The sequence below is a fragment of the Alosa sapidissima genome, chromosome 6, assembly GCF_018492685.1.
Source record: "Alosa sapidissima isolate fAloSap1 chromosome 6, fAloSap1.pri, whole genome shotgun sequence".
NCBI classification, from domain to species: Eukaryota; Metazoa; Chordata; class Actinopteri; order Clupeiformes; family Clupeidae; genus Alosa; species Alosa sapidissima.
In genome coordinates, this window is record NC_055962.1 from 1761480 (window position 1) to 1778937 (window position 17458).

The 17458-nt window shown below is 38.7% G+C and overlaps 1 protein-coding gene across 2 annotated transcripts in view; it reads right to left on the bottom strand.

Annotated features, from left to right (window-relative positions):
• Positions 1–1196: 1196 nt before the first annotated feature.
• Positions 1197–17458, bottom strand: part of ptchd4 (patched domain containing 4) — a 56130-nt gene continuing 39868 nt past the window's right edge. For both annotated transcript variants that reach the window (XM_042096316.1, XM_042096315.1), the window contains exon 3: positions 1197–8956. In XM_042096316.1, the coding sequence (XP_041952250.1) occupies positions 7299–8956 (1658 nt within the window). In that variant the 3' untranslated portion in view covers positions 1197–7298. The remainder of the gene's footprint in view (positions 8957–17458) is intronic.

Sequence of the window (17458 nt, forward strand, 5' to 3'; positions counted from 1 at the left end):
CTTTTTAAGCACATTGAGTGACATTATCTTTGTATGATAATGTGCTATATAAATAAACTTGAACTTGAATTATTGAATGACAAGGGGTTACCATCGAAAACATAGCCTGAAAAAGCAACATTTACCCCAATAGTGTTTCAAATGACTAAATAAAAATACTGAGTTTTTTTTTTTCTTTCTTTTTTTCTTTCAATCCTTTTCTATAATGTGTGTGTGTTCATTTTGTATGATTGCTTCAAACATGTATCTGTAGTCTCTGACTAATGCTGATCCATGTGTTGGTAAGGGATTGGGTGGGTGGGTGGGGGGTTAAGGGAAAATTTTAGCATTATTGACAAATGCTGTGTATACTTAAAAAATAAATAAACATCATGTAAGCATTACAAAAAAAAAATCCTGGAGAGGAGTTGCTGCTTACATCTCATGATAGTGTGTCTTCGTCTGTGTTCTATATGTGCCTTTCGCTATAGACCAAGTTTTTCTTGGTCAGTGGCATAATGATTTAGAGAGGGTGTAAGATAACAATTTTTGGATCATGCGACCACACCTTATGTAGATTTAATTATCACGCCCCTGGGTGCAAGGTTTAATAAAAGTGGAGCGCATGGCGAAAAACCCCTTACTTTACTGAGTGTAAGATAAGAATAAACCTTGTGTCATGCTTTGCGCAACTTGCGCTGGGTGCACAATAGGGCCCCAAGTGTGCGTGGGCTCCCAGCTCACTGCTCCAAGTGTGTGTGTATTAATGTGTTCACATTACACCCGGATTGGTAAAATGCAGAGAACAAATTTCCTCACAGGACAACCCCCTTCCCCTTAAGGGAATATCTGAACATTACATACAAATGAAAGCCACAAGCCTTTTTCTTTCAATCAGGATTTTTTATTTTACAAATCTACAGTAACAGCACAATAGTGCAAACAGAAATTCACAGTAAATACATAGCAATTGTTTATGTTTTGTGTACATAATTTCATTAAATCTGGTATTTGCATTATTATAGTGCTCTATTTTTTACGGGATTGATATTTTGGTTCAATTTTTCAGATTAATATTGTGATTAAGTGAAGAACTTAACCATCCACACAAACTACACCAGATTTAACAGGGTGTATGTCTAATAACTGATGGTTACCTATTATTGTATATCTCTAAAATGGTAGAATATATCCTCATTCATCATAATAGCTATTTCCTCTTCAGTGCACATCTTATTTTACATCACAACTTTGGCATTTCTTAGCTTTTAGAGGACTCTTTGTGGTTTCTTATGGTCAGCATGTTCCTTCTAAATGCATGTTCAATAACTGGCAAGTTCGAACATTTCAGATAAACCATTTATTTGTGTCTTAAATTGAAATGTTAGCTCAAACCTACTGGTGGCTACTGGATGAGATTAACCTGGAAAAAATATTCTGATATCAGAATTGATATAGAAGGGTTATGGTTGAAAGTCTGGAGATAAAAAATGCCACTGAGGTCATAACTATTTGAAATTGCATAATATTATTGCACAGCAACATGGAAGACTAGAAAAAGCAAACATAAGCATGCTGGTGTATGGTATGTCTATGACATGAATCCCTCCTCATTCAAAAAAGTTGTTCATTTGTTTCCCTTTTTACATACTGATTCCCTTTTCCATTGTGTTTCTGTTATTTTATCCGAATGATCTTGAATAGAATGTGATTCAAACTGAATGCATAATACAAAAAGATAAAGTCTTTTTTTAAACTATATTACTGTTTTATTTTGTAAGTTGCTTTGGACAAAAGTGTCTGCTTAATTCCATAACCATAACCGTAACCATAAAGTTAACAGAATCTGAAATCAAATTTCTTGATGACATTATAAATCTGTCTCTTATGTAGAATAAATATATCTGCAACTAAGCATTTTGTATTTTGCTGAATTCATAATTTCATTATGGGCATCAGATGTCATCAATATCTATAGGTTCATTTGTATGCTGATATGATATTATTCATGTAAACAGTGAAAATGCAGCATTGGATGAGCAAGAATTTAATTAAAATTGTCATGGGACGGTGTCATGAGTTTTTGAACTGCACTGCCAAATATTTCTACATGCTTTAAAGGTCAGGTTTCTCCACAGTGAGGCACCTCTTGAATTTTGCCCAACCAGTTTTCGCCCTGGAAGTATGGTCAGACTTTTGTGTTACTGTACTCCTGCCTCTCTTTAGAGTGACAGGTACTAACACACATGCTGAACTAACTGGTTCTCTTATGGTTCTAATTTTTATAAATTTGAGGATTCACCAACTCATTTTGACTTGCTTAACAGATTCTCTCTGATTTGGCCCAGTAAGAACAAATTTGTCCCACAAACAACCGGAATGAGGGAGAAGTGAAATCTGCTACAATGGAAACTTAAGTAGCTTCCCTTTTTATGAAATACACATATTGGGGGCCAATACGATACAGTGTCTAATATATGCTGATATTATCTTTTGTGCATTTTGAAAAATATGTGTTGTATGAAAAATACGCAATTAAATATACATTTCTGTATGCATGTGTATCATATTAGTTGTCCAAAGTGTTTGTATTAGCATTGTCCATCGAATGTTATTGAATAGAGGGTATAGTGAAATTACTACATATATTTGAGCATGCCCTTAAATCAACCATATACATTTAAGGTGTCTATACATTTGATTATAACCACAATTGGCTCAGACTGTCACAGTATTGCAGGTTGCTCAAATTGAATAGTTTCTATTCAATTTGCTATTTACTGTAAAGTAAATTATATAATTCTGTTTGGTATCTTTGTAGAAACAGCATTGCATGTTGTTTACATGAGGATGTAAATTTTAGGACTCATAGTAGAAATGCTGTGCGGAAAAAAAAATCCTCTTGTAAGAAGGCTCTGCAGCTTTACACACAAGGTTAATATCAATGTACACTTATACAGAGGGTGTACTGGGAGTCTGTATCACTCTTTTATTATGTTTTGTTAATCATGTTCTTGGTAACTATTTTTGGTCTTTATTGCCTTTTTAGTAAACATTTTCTACAAAAGTTTTTTTTTGCCTTAAAAATAAATACAAAATAAGAACAATTATTCTACGTACTATAATGCCATAACAAACAAAATTATACAAGTTATGCACAGACATCATATAAGCAACCCTGCAAAGTAAAACCAAAATCCTCACTTGATGCATACATACAATGTGTGCCATGCATAAACAGTCATTTTGGAAAATATCTGATCTTGCAGTTTATTTCTCAATGAAGTATACTTTCATGCTGTATACACAAATGACATCACAAATTGTGAGGATAAATTGAAGTGTCATCACGTAAATTGTGTCTCACAGATTTTGCTACAATGTCTATATAAAAAGGATGAGGTCTTCATATGAAAGGTGTTCTTTGCTCTTAAGATTATGATATTTGTCTGATTTATTTACAAATAAAATAGGAAGCTTTCACCTACTCTGACCATTAAGCCTGAAAAATCCTGAATTTTAATATTCTTGAAATATCTCTGGTGTTGTACCTCACTTTCTTTCATAAAATTCCACTGCTTGAAAATACTGCCCACAATCCTTTTTCTCATGCTATGACACCATAAACACAAGGTGAATTACAGTTTTGGATGACTTCTCGAGACAGCAATCACCAAAAATCCTCATTCAATAAGTGATCACTCTATTTCCCAATACATTAGTAGTTACTTTTCATCGTTTTTTTTTTTTCATTTCCTTTATCTGAACATGCAGTCATTGCAGAATACCCTTTTGAACCTAACATATATCCATTTCTCAGCAGTCTGTTACAAGACTTTAATAGATGACTAGCTGAACCACTAGAATGAGAGCAGTAAACTCTTCATAATTTTAAATGATTATCTAATACAGTAAATGGTCTCAATTCTGACAGAGATTTAAAATGCCATTTGTTTTAACACCCAGACATAGAGCATCTTGCTTCACACATAACTATCAGCTATTTCTAAGAATCACTAAGAAGGAAATAAAAAGGAATTGGACCAACCAGAATTTAGATTTTTTTTTTTTTTCAACCAATGGATAGATTGCGGATTTGTCATCTTCCAAATGTGTCAAATATGACAAATTAATTTAAGTAAGGTCAAGTTACACGCTCAAGTTTAGTTTTGTATTGTGTAATATGGTGTAACGATGAATGACACACTGATACTTTGATCTAACAAATCCTAAGTTTAGGGTAAGAGCTGTTACATACCAATAATGTATATTTTAATTATTTAACTACCATTAAATTACATTATTACACAGCAAAAACAGCGTTATTAATCTTATATTATGATAATTGCTTTTAGTAGAACTTATCAAGGCAAATTTGCTTTAAGGAAAAATCTGGCGATTTTTCACATACATCTCCATTTCACAAGGTCACAGAGTACTGTCGGTAAGAAAAAAACTGAAAACAATCGGTTTTACCTAGCTCTAGTTGCTGCAGCGAACACTGAGAGCTTCCAAGCAGCTACAGTGCTACACTCTGTGGGCATACCCCAGAGTGTAGTGTTGTAGCTGCCTGGCAACTTTAGCTGTTGGCTGTAGCAACTCGAGCTAGGAAAAACGATAGTTTTCTTTTTTTCCGTATAGACAGTGTGGAAAAACAGCCGTATTTCTCCTTTAATGATTTAGCAGCCAAATGTGCTTGTTTTCTTGTTAAGATGTTAAAATTAGTCAAACTCTTATTAAATTAAGTCAAATGATTTTACGAGAAAGGTAAGTGTCCTTATACTGAAAGTAATACCAACTACATTTTTTTTTTATCTTAATGTAAGATTAATAACACTTGGTTAGACAAGCAGTTTTTGCAGTGTGCAATGTAATTACAATATAACAAGGGCTCTGTAAAACAAAATGGTACCCAATTCTTTGACATAAGGAGCAAATATGCATAAGATAAACATAATAAAACTGTAAGGACAAATATCATGCCAAATAGCTACAGCTCATATTTCACAGTAGAATTGATCCTTTACTGTATTACATCGTGTCCTACCTTTTAAGAACTTCAAGCTATAAATTAGGCAATTTTTATTTTCCATTGTACACACTGCTCCATAGTCAGTGTTTTGACATGTTACTAGTGCTATGCATGTTGCTCCTAAATTTGAGTTATACCAGCAGTTATGGGAAGGAATATGCTATACTCCTTAGATCTTAAGATAATACCTGCAAAGGTGATATCAAACACATGCAAGTACTATTTAAATACTAATACTCGGTTATGAGGAGCACGGGAAGCTACAACACAAAGCAGGTTCATTCGGATCCCTGTCAAATTATTCTTGGTGTTCTGGACCACTGAACTGGATTGTGTATATGTGTGTAATTTCTATTCCTTTACTCATTTGTATCATATTATGAAAATTTTTAGTATGAAAATATTTGCTTCAGAATGTGTATTAAGTATTAACTCAGTTTGAAAAGGTACCTATCATAATTGATTCAATCACACTCCCTTCTTGACCTACATGTCTGCCAAAAATACTATATACCATGAAACTTTCTATTATGACCTGCACATTTGTTTGCCTTAATTTCACCCTTATTGAGGACCCTACAGTAGCAACACCAGATTTTATTTTGTAACAGAGTTTTAAAAAATCAAGCAAATGGTCAAAAGCAGAATTTAGTAGAGATATAAGCATTGTTTAACCGGTTTCTCTGCTATTAACCAAACTATCACTTGCTACCAACTGCTGCAAGTCTACAAACAACTGCTGCAAATTCATATTTCAGCAATGATTAGTTGAGACACTCCTCCTTTTTTTGATAGTATCAAAACCAGATGATTCTGTAGACTGATGTAATGCAGAGGCAGTGTGGGACTATTCCCCTGCTAATGTGACTATGTATTAGAAAACTTAGCAACATACCAACACAAAATGTTTGACTAGTAATAATAGGGCAATATGTTTTATGTAATATGTGACTTTGTCACCTCTCACTGAAATATAAGCACACTTTCCCACTGTGTGCTATATTAAGTAAGCCTACTGTTACAGACATATGTCAGCAGGTTGTTAGCCATAACGGCCAAATCTAGGAATTGTTGCACATGAGAGTCAATTAAGCCTTCATACAGGACGCTATTTATGCATGAATTCCTGCTGGTATCACCAATGCTAGGCAAGGCCACACTTTATTTCCCTTTTTGGCTTCAACCAAGCTGAACAATTACCTGAAATTATGTAATTACCTTGCTTGTTAAAGGAAAACGTGACCAATAGACCTCTGAAGTTTGCCTACAAAAAAGCTGCCATCTTTGAGATCTGGTATCTGGTGTTTTTAATACATGGGGAAAACATGGGGATTTTGAATCATCGTACCTGTTAAACTCTCGCGGGGACAAAAAAGTCTGAAATGCAGTATTTTTTCTTGAACAGACTTTTTTTTCTCTGCCTTTAAGTGGATACTGTAATGTCCAGTATGTGAAGGTGGCACACTTTGATTTTTACTACCCCAGTTGCATGGCAAGTTGCATCGCAAGTTAGCTCTGGGGTAGCAAAAATCAAAGTGTGCCGCCTTCACATACAGGTAATCACAGTACCCACTCGAAGGCAGAGGACAAAAGTGTGTTGAGCAAAACGTTTGCATTTCCGATTTCTTCGGTCCCGTGAGAGTTTAACAAGTGTGACAATTCCAAATCCCCACGTTATTTTCCCATAGAAAAAATCTCAAATTACCAGATCTCCTTATATGGTCAAAGGTGGTAGCTCTCTTGTAGGTGAACTTCAGAAGTCTACAGTATGGTAGTGAAACCTTTCTTATAAGAGATTGGTTGATCGATTGAGTGTGTAACTGTATAGGACATTCAGCTATCAGAGTTACAATATTATTAGAGACTCGATCATTGTTGGAATTTTACAACACTTTCTTTACATACTACAACTGTCAACCCTTCAGGGTGAGGAGACACAATAACATTGGTTAATTTGATGCCTGCCTCACACACACAATTCGGAATAGTTAAGACCATTAAGTACTATACTAAATATTGCTTTTAAACAAGTTCCAAAAGGACAGCAGTACAGCACATTACATTCACTATGCAGAACAGGAACTAGATTGTTTCTAGATTATAGTCTGCTCTGGAGAATGTAGTGCACAATGGAAAACGTCTGTATTCAGGTCAGCATAGCTGTTTTTGCATGATGTGTGTCATCTTTCTTTTACAGACCAGTAAGCTCTAGCAACTATGGACTTATGGAGCTTTAGGCATCTTCTTGTACCGAATGTGGCCCCTGTCATTCATCTGTCCTAAACCTTCAGACGTTAGTCACATGGTCAGGGTTCTCCCTGACTTCGATGCATTCCATTTCTTCCCGTTCCCTCTCCCTTTCCCGTTCTCGCTCTTTTCGTTTTGCACGTTTCTTTTTCTTATGTCTTTTTTTTGATGGAGGAAAAAATGTCAAAAACACAGGTAAGATGACAAAACAATGCAGCACTGTACAACCAGCAGTCAGCAGAGAGCACTTGAACAGTGTATAGGTCAGATTTGAAGGCACAAACAGCAGGGGCAACATCCCAATTACAAAACAAGAGGCATTTTGCAAAATGGCTGCTCCATGCTCCTCTAGTGAGATCTTGATACACTGAGTCCTTGTATGCTCAGTGGCAAGTACAAAAGTGTAAAGATGGGGCGCACAGTGATCCATTGCAAAGTTGAGAGTGTAAATAAGGCACAGAATAGATATGCTGTCCATGTCTACATTCCATAAAGTCATCAGACCAAGCACTCCCAACTCGACAGAAGTGACGGTCAAAATCAACCAAAAATTGCCCAATGGATTGATGACCAGGAAGAAAGTGAGGATGAGGATGGTTAAAACACTAAAACCTGATGTCAAGATGGGAGAGATGACAGAGGAGCTGTAGCGGTCCATAAACACAAATGTAGGATTGAACACAATGAACTTGATGCTGTTGATAAGAGAGAGTGGGCGCAGTCTCTCCAGAAGTTCCACAACTTCCTCCCGCGTCTTTTCTGTTGTCCGTGCCACCAGATACATTCTGGAGGCAATTATATCATACTCATCCCCATTTTTAGAAAAAATGATATCATCAGTGAAATGCTTATATTCTGGACTCCTAAGAAAAGAACTTTTAAGGATGTTGATGAAATCACTTTTGGTTGATGCACTCACATTCACCACCCTCAAATAATGAAAGTAATTGTCAATCCATGAAATCTTATTGAAACCATGGCCCAGGGTTTTGAGGTGCTCTTGAACAGTAGTGTTCCAGTATTCTATGGGCTCATAAATGTAGAATCCTATCACTGGGCTGTAATTGCTGAAATACTTCTGCTGTGTAAGAGCATATGAAACACTTGGTGAATTACTGGCTAAAAGGTTTACAATGTTAGATCCATCACTGATTTGTAAGCATCCCATAAACGAAAAAGATGCATAAATTAGGTAGAGGATGACTACAAATGGTTTTACATAGGTATTAGTTATCCACTCTGTATAGTGCTCTCGCAGAAAGTGCTGAATGAAATGGTTCTGATAGGGTACACTGTCATGGTGTGTGGAGAGGTCGTGTCCATCACTCATCATGGTCTTGAACCACGCTGGCTGTCGGTCTAAGTACTCTACTGATGGTATCTTGCAGCAGAACACGCTGTGGTATCGGTTCTGCTCCAACTGTCCTGCGAACACTAAGCAAGACCCATAAAAGGAGAACACGTAGAAGTAGTTCACCAAAATGGCTACACACATACTCTGGCAGAAAATCTTCACAGACTCAATATTGGTAAAAGGACTGGCACCCATTCCAAATGTGATAATATAGAGAGAACTTGTCATGGTATAGCACACCATAACATCAGCAAAGGCATCAGCAACTCTCTCCTTGAATGGCAGATTCTCTCTAGTTCTTCTCCAGCCAGCCAGGAGTTCAAATACCCCCTTTGTTCCATGCCCTGTGAAAAAAGCAAAAAGACAATTCTTAGCCAGGAGTAAATAACTTTTACGGCATGATGGGTCCAATAATCCAAATGTATGTAGATGTACCTCATAGCGGTACAAAATATGACCGTACTGTGTGTATGTGTGTGTGTACACATAAATTCATTTTTTGTATGGCCCATGGACGGAATTTCACGAAACTCGTCATGCATTCAGAGGGTGTCATAATGATCCTATATGTCAAATTGCGTGCAGTTCTGAACATGTCAGTCAAAGATACCTGCAATTACAACGCCTCATTTTTGCTTTTTATTTTTAACTAGGTGGTGTTATACCGCCAATGAGTGGTTATGGGTTGGGTTGAGATGGCCCTTTGAGACCAACAACCAGCATACAGAGATCAACTTTCCATGCCTGGAATAGACTCTAATGTCCATGTCCATGATATTCCAGAAATTCCATGACCCGTGGAAACCCTGGGATCTTTTCGCCTGTACCACATGTTTTAGTTTCTCCACATCAGTATAGCCTATCAAGATTATAGCTTCACGTTCAGCAATACAGGCTGTAGTAACATATGTGATGGACACACTTGTGAGGATTTCTCCCATTTTCTATTTTGGATTTATTTTGTGTTTGGCACTTTGGTGAACAGTTGAAGCAGCATTAAAGTTTCTCTCAACCATTTCAGTTTCTTATTCAATCAATTCCTCTGAATGGAAAATTCCACTGCACTATGTAGAGTTAACATTTGATCTGTAACCTAGTAGTAGCCTCTTTGGTTTGTTGCAGTAGCCTGTTATGTAAGGGATAACGGCCGCCGAGGTGTCCTGTTATACGGAATTAATGGACAAGGGCGAGGGGCAAAGAACTCCCCGATGCGAAGCGGATAACTGGACACACCTCGAAGTTGTTATCCCGCTTATCACCCGGTTGCCACTGTAAAGCAAAGGAAACACACAGTTCCGTTTAAAAGAAGCTCACTAGTTCAGCTTGTTGTACAACTTTCGTTGGCCCTATAACAGCGATAGCATGGACAGTTACTTGTTTACAGTTGATTCCATTTTCGCGAAGCCTGCCTCCAGGCTCAACCGGCTCAACACTAAAACAGGTAGGTAGGGATGAGCTATATATATCGTCTACGATAATTTCTTAGTTGTAGTTTTAACGATGTGTGAGCTGACATTATTGAGTAGTGTTTGTTTTATTTAACAGTTGCCGGTTCAAGACGAGGAAACTGCCAGCTCTGCGTTCAGGACGTCATACTCTTTTCATCCCTAACACAGTGGGGAAAACAAACAAACAAACAAACTGTGCCGCACTGTTCTTTTCTGCAAACATTAACATAGCCTACTGCTATTAACTTCAATCCAACAGAGGGCGCAGTCTATATAACTAGAAACCAATTCCAAAGAATTACCAGTGCATGAAAATGCAAAATTGTGATGTGAAATATCATGTATAGTTAAAAGTATAGTATAAGTATACTCTCGCATTTATCACAATCCGTGAATTAGTGAAACACACTCAGCACACAGTGAACACACAGTGAGGTGAAGCACACACTAATCCCGGCGCAGTGAGCTGCCTGCAACAACAGCGGCGCTCAGGGAGCAGTGAGGGGTTAGGTGCCTTGCTCAAGGGCACTTCAGCCGTGCCTACTGGTCGGGGTTCGAACCAGCAACCCTCCGAAGCGCTAACCAGTAGGCCACGGCTGCCCCAAAACAAATAGTGCAGAGATGGATACTAAGCAGAGGCGATTTCTTTAAGACTGCAAGGGAAGCTCAGCTTCCCCTAAAATGTCAAAAAGTTAATGGTCAAATATGTAATATTGTGTTAACATTTTATTGACTAAAAATGTGTTTAACACATTAATGATGAGTTCGTTCAGAATCAGTTACATATAGTAGGAGCTATAGTAGTAGGTTATTAGTAGTAGTGCATTTCCCTATGGCATTTCCCTGTTGAAGCCCAGCGTCCATGGACTTCAATGGGGCTGCTTTGAACAGTTTTTTTCAGTGCTTCAAAACTAGACGGTCATTGGATAAATGCTGCGAGTATGTCCTGCCCACAGACGCTAAGCGTTTCTGGGGGTGAATGGAGGAGTGGGCTGGCCTCGGCTGAACTGGACTCCGGGCTTTTGCGTGATGATTGGAGGGTCTGTTTCCTTTTGATTGACAGCGATTTTGTACTATAAAAAGTCGCCAAAGCCATTTAATCTCAGTCCCATTGCGGATTTTGCAAGTGTAATCTGAAGACAAACTTCTACAAATGTCTTGGTTTTTGTTTGACGAAATTGCTTGCCAATTTTCATCGTACATTTCATACACTTATACACATTTCTTGTTTCGGTTTAACCTATTTCCCACATTTCCTCCTTCGAGTTTAATGCTGACAAAGTTAGCTGGCTGACTGGAAGTGTTGTGACAAAAAAAATGTAGGCCTACTGCTGCCCATACAGAAAAATCAAGGGAAAAATATAATCACAGCATGCAGCTGGATTCAGCTTATATTTAAATAGATGGCTACAATATATTTATTAAATAGTAGGCTACAATGATGCATGCAAGTATATGTGGAACCCAACATAGGCTATATTTGGATATCTTGTATGCAGAAAATATAAGAAAGTGGCCAATATTGAATATTTACTCATATTTTGAAATATGGGGCATGCAATGACAAAATGAATCCAGTTCGACAAAATAAAGAGATACTGGCCAAAATGTGAAAGCTATCCTAGTCTCAGCAAAAAAACAAGTTTTGAGAAAATCAGCTTTAAAGTTTGTAAAGTGTAAATGAGCGTACTATGTATATTTCCTCTCAACCAATCACAACAATATACATCCTGATAAAGTTCTCTTGGCCTTTGGAATTAAAATTGCCCCAGTGCTGTTGCTGTCAATCTCTGTTGTCCATTCTCCAAAGAAATCCGTAGCCAAAGATTGAATTGCTTCAGAATCTCTATTCTTTAATCCGTAAAGATCTGAACTACACAGCACAGCTTGTAGTTAATCGCAAATCTCCGTGAGGAATCTGGTCAGCAACAACTGTATGTTTAGGTCGCTGTTTCTCCTAAATCTCTTGGCTAAAATAGACATTTTCTCCAGAATAATTATGAGTGGATAGCCTATTTATGATCACTTCTTTAAGAGGCCAAAAGCCAAAACACAGTTATCAGACCAAAGAAAACTGAAACTTTCTTCTGAACAAGGAAGAAAAACATTGAAAAAGAAAAACTTTAATGCGCAGCCTACACATTTAGCCTTCAAAGTCATATTTCTAGGTCATATGAAACTTCTAATCAACACTAACCACAGCGGGGGGCGCTAGTGAGCACCTAATGGAGTAGACACGTTTTTCCTGAGCTCCTCTCCATGTCATAGAATAATTCGGTATTTAATTTAAAATTCACCAATTTACCCGACCTATTGTTAATTTAACCTAAGACTAAAATCGAGGAGATGCGAAAAGCGAAGACGTGGAAGACGTGAGTGTGGAAAACAGCAGGATAAAAGCACCGCTGGGGTTATCGCTAGCACCAGAACGTGCCATGGCAGATCTTGAGACTAGCAAGGACACTAATGCAGAGTCGAGCAGCATTCTTCTGGCAATAGAAAGTATGAACAAGACAATGACTGATCGATTTGACACATTAGAGGCAACGCTAGCATCCACTCAAGCATCTTTGGTGAGTCTAGGAAACCGTATGGCAGAAATTGAAGAAGCTAACTCCAGCTACGACCACCGCCTCTCACAAGTTGAACAAGTCTGCGTGAAAATGCGGGCGGAAAACCAAGCACTCTGTTCAAAAGTAATTGACCTGGATGCTCGCTCTAGGCGTCAGAATATAAAAATTGTTGGCCTGCCCGAAAAGATTGAGAAAAGAAGCCCTGTTGAATTTCTGGAGAAGTTTATTCCTGAACTGCTAGGTGCTAGCAATTTTTCCAGCCCTGTTGTTGTGGATCGAGCACACCGTCTAGGGAAACAATCCTCGGAGGAAAATGCACGACCGTGTGTGATGATAGCCCGGATTCATCACTTCCAAATCAAGGAGAAAATACTACAGCTTTCTCGTCAACAATTCCCCGACATACAACGAGGCGGCGATCCATTTCTTCCCCGATTTGCCAGTGGAGGTGATTAAACAGCGCCAGGCTTTTGAAGATGTCCGAAAGAGGTTCAAGGAGGCAGGTGCAAGGGTCGGTTTCATCTACCCAGCTCGACTCCGGGTCACCTTGGGGAACTCGGAGCAGGTATTTTCTTCACTACAAGAAGCCGAGGTGTTTGCAGGGACTTTGTCTTGAACATTGCATGCGCTTGGGATGGCGTATATTATCTGATATGTGACTTTGTTTCCTGCCATTACGCAGGTCGGGACATTCTCATGACCGTGGTTTAAATTTACTTGTGTGTTTTTTGCATAATTGGAGAGAGAGCATAGGGCTCTTTTTGTTAGCTTAGCTAAACTAGTCTTTCCTATGGTCCGGCAGCCTCTATGCCTGCTTGAGGGGAGCGTGTTCTCACTTTGTTTGGGAAAGTGGGACGGGGGGAGGGAGGGTAAGTTCTTAGTTGTGTGTTTTTTATTTTGTTTTCCTCTGTGCTGTTATCAGTGTTGTTTAAGGGCGTCACATTTTTGCATCACTGTACTTACAGTAGATATGCATCCTAGTCTTTCTTCAAGAGGTGGTGGCATTACTTTTACTAATTGAAATGTCCATGGATTGGGACATGCCATTAAGAGGGCAAAAGTCTTCTCTCATTTGAAGTCCTTAGCTGCAGACATTATATTCCTACAGGAAACGCATATTAAGCCCACAAGAGCAAAGTTGCTTAGGTGCAGCTGGGTCAATCAAATTTTCCAGTCCACATTCTCCAGTAAAGCTAGAGGAGTGGATATTATGATTAGCAAGACTATTCCATTTAGGCATATTTCCACTGTGTGTGATCCTAATGGCAGATATATCCTGGTGACAGGCTACATTTACTCATATCATGTCACACTTTTAAACATATATGGTCCCAATTTTGATGACCCAAATTTTTTCAGTAAGGTCTTTAATTTACTGCCCACTCTATCAGACACACATGTGATTATAGGTGGTGACTTGAATTGTGTGCTTGACAATTTTTTGGATAGATCAGCCCAAAACAAACCAGTTGCCCTCTGGTGCCTCCACAACCTTGAATAATTTATCTTCTACTGTCTTTATTGTACAGTGGAGTTTAGTTATGTTTATACTTATACTTATGTTTACCATTTCTGCTGTAAGTGCATGTTGTGTATGATGTCTGTATGCTACTGAGACCCTTGAATTTCCCCTTGGGGATCAATAAAGTATCTATCTATCTATCTATCTATCTAATTTAATGCTATCCACACGTCTAGTTGACATATGGAGGCTTCAGCACCCCACACATAGGGATTATTCTTTTTTTCTCACAGAGACACACATCTTTCTCTAGAATCGATTATTTTTTGCTTGACTCCAATTTGATATCAAATGTAATCTCCACCACATATCATAATATTTTAATTTCTGATCACTCTCCTATATCATTGGTACTTGAACTCAACCATAAGAAACAGCAATATAGTTGGCGGTTCCATCCCTCACTTCTCTCTGACTCCTCGTTTACTCAGTTCATTTCTTCTAGGATCTCAGATTTTTTGGAAACAAACGATAACCTAGAGGTTACAGACTCCAACTTATGGGAAGCTTTTAAGGCTGTGACTAGAGGGCACATCATCTCTTTTGAAAGCTCAATGAAAAAAGAAAAGAAAAAACGAGTTTTAGAAATTGAAAAAGATCTAACGCAACTAGAAACTGCCTATAAATCTTCTGCTAACTCCACCACCTTACAGAATATTCTTAAAAAGTATGAAGTATTTATAGGAAGCTTCTCCAACACACATCCCCAACATACTTACAGCACACTGTCCCTCCCCCCCCCCCAATACACAGCACATTGTCTCATGAGGAAGCTTCTCCAACACACATATTGCACACTGCCCTCTCCCCACATACACAGCACACTATCCCATCTCCCCTGTCATCCCCCCAACACACACACCAAGACCCCTGGCAGTTGGGTTAGCCCCTTGAGCCGTGGATCTGCCCAAGGTTTCTTCCTTGGTAAGGGAGTTTTTCCTTGCCCCTGTTGCTCTTGGGTGCTCCTTGTTGGTGCCCCCCCCCCCCAATTCCAATCCTCCCCCACCTTTCTTATGCAGCCCTTGTCACTTAATCTACTAAACCCCTCTTCTACTGCACTTTTTACCCCCCCCCCCACCCACTTTGCACAAATAGGCTGACACCAGACATAATTTCACTGCATTTCTTACTTCCAGTAACTATATGCATGTGACAATAAACTTCCTTGTATCCTTGTATCCTTGTATGAATATAATGACATTTTGTCTGCTCAGGTACAGGAGCAACTGTTTAGACTGAAACAAAAACAATTTGAACTAGGGGACAAGCCCCAGAAGCTATTGGCTTGACAGCTGACAGCTATACATAAAATCAAATCAAAATCTGGGGACATTATCACTGACCCCAGCAATATAAACAAGTGCTTCAGGGAATATTATCAACAATTATATACATCTAAAGCTGGGGGGGATGCTTCTGCGTGGCTGGAGAATCTGAATCTCCCTAAATTGAGTGACACAGCGTGTGAAGCACTTAATGCTGACATCACCATTCAAGAGATTCTAGATGCTATAAAGTCCTTTCCTAATGGCAAGAGTGCTGGACCAGATGGTTTTTGAATAGAGCTATATAAGAAATTCCCCGAACAGTTGACTCCTCTCTTGCACAGGATGATTACTCATTTGAAACTCAGAAGTTTCCAAGCTCCTTATATGAAGCCAACATCTCACTAATTTCAAAAAAGGGGAGAGATGAGACTGAGCCCTCATCTTACCGTCTGATTGCATTGCTGAACTCTGATATGAAAATTTTCACAAAATTGATGGCAAATAGGTTAAACAAACATATTGCCTCCATTATCCATGCTGACCAAACTGGTTTCATTCCTGGAAGGTTTTCCTTTTTTAATGTTAGAAGACTAATGAACATAATGTACCATGACTATAAGAAGGATCAGAAGGTGTCTGTCCTCTGTTTAGATGCAGAGAAAGCTTTTGATCAGATTGAGTGGGCATACATGTGGAGGGTGTTGGAGGACTTTGGATTTGGTAGCCGTTTTATTTCATGGATTAAAATTCTATATGCCCATCCTTCTTCTTCCATTCTAACAAATCAAGAGAGGTCAGCTCTATTTCCATTACATTGTGGTACGCACCAGGGCTGCCCCCTCAGCCCTCTCCTGTTTGCGATTGGTATTGAACCTCTTGCTATTGGTATCAGGCAACACAGCTCTCTCAAACCTAAATTTGTTTAGGTGATGCGGACCACCATCTATCTTTATATGCAGATGATGTTGCAATCTTTATGTCACAGCCTAAGCAGTCTATCCCCATTCTGTTAGACCTTATAAAGTCATTTGGTGAGGTTTCTGGGTACACAATTAACTGACAAAAAAGTGAATTTTTGCCTCTTGGGGACAAACATAAAGCGGAATTTCTGCATAAAGTTGAAGTATCTTGGAGTAACTCTACCAAAAGATCCTAAACTCATATTTAAACTGAATTTTCATGAAAAGGTGGGAAGATTAAAAGGAGATATGTGTGGGCATATCGGACTTGTAACCGGAGGGTTGCCGGTTCGAACCCCGACCAGTAGGCCACGGCTGAAGTGCCCTTGAGCAAGGCACCTAACTCCCCACTGCTCCCTGAGCGCCGCTGTTGTTGCAGGCAGCTCACTGCGCCGGGATTAGTGTGTGCTTCACCTCACTGTGTGTGCAGTGTGTTTCACTAATTCACGGATTGGGTTAAATGCAGAGACCAAATTTCCCTCACGGGATCAAAAGAGTATATATACTTATACTTAGATATTGGCAAGTGACGCACGCTCCCGCTTTCTATGGTGGGTCGTATAAATGCTATCAAGATGGTCTCACTGGCAAAATTCTTACATCTCTTTCAAAACCTTCCTATTTTCCTAACTAAATCATTTTTTAAAATACTAGACTCAATAGTCATGCCTTTTGTCTGGGGTTTTAAAGCTCATAGAATATCAAAAGCTCATTTACAAAAATCCAGAGAGAAGGGATGATTTGGGTTACCATGCTTTCAGCATTACTATTGGGCAGCAAATCTTAGAGCTCTTGCCTATTGTCGTGAAGGCTACAGTCTGGAAATTTCAACAACCACCCCTGCGTGGGTGGCCATTAAAAAGAAAGATGTTAAAGGCAGTTCACTTCCAGCTCTACTTTTCTCAACACCTGTACTGTCTGTAAAGACTAAAGTAAATAACCGAATAGTTCTTAATTGTTTGAAAATATGGCAGCAAATTAAGAGGTGCTGCAAGTTGCCTAGCACATCTATGCTCCAGTGTGTCATAACCATGCATTTCCCCCCTCACTCTCAGGTGCAACTTTTTGTAGTTGGA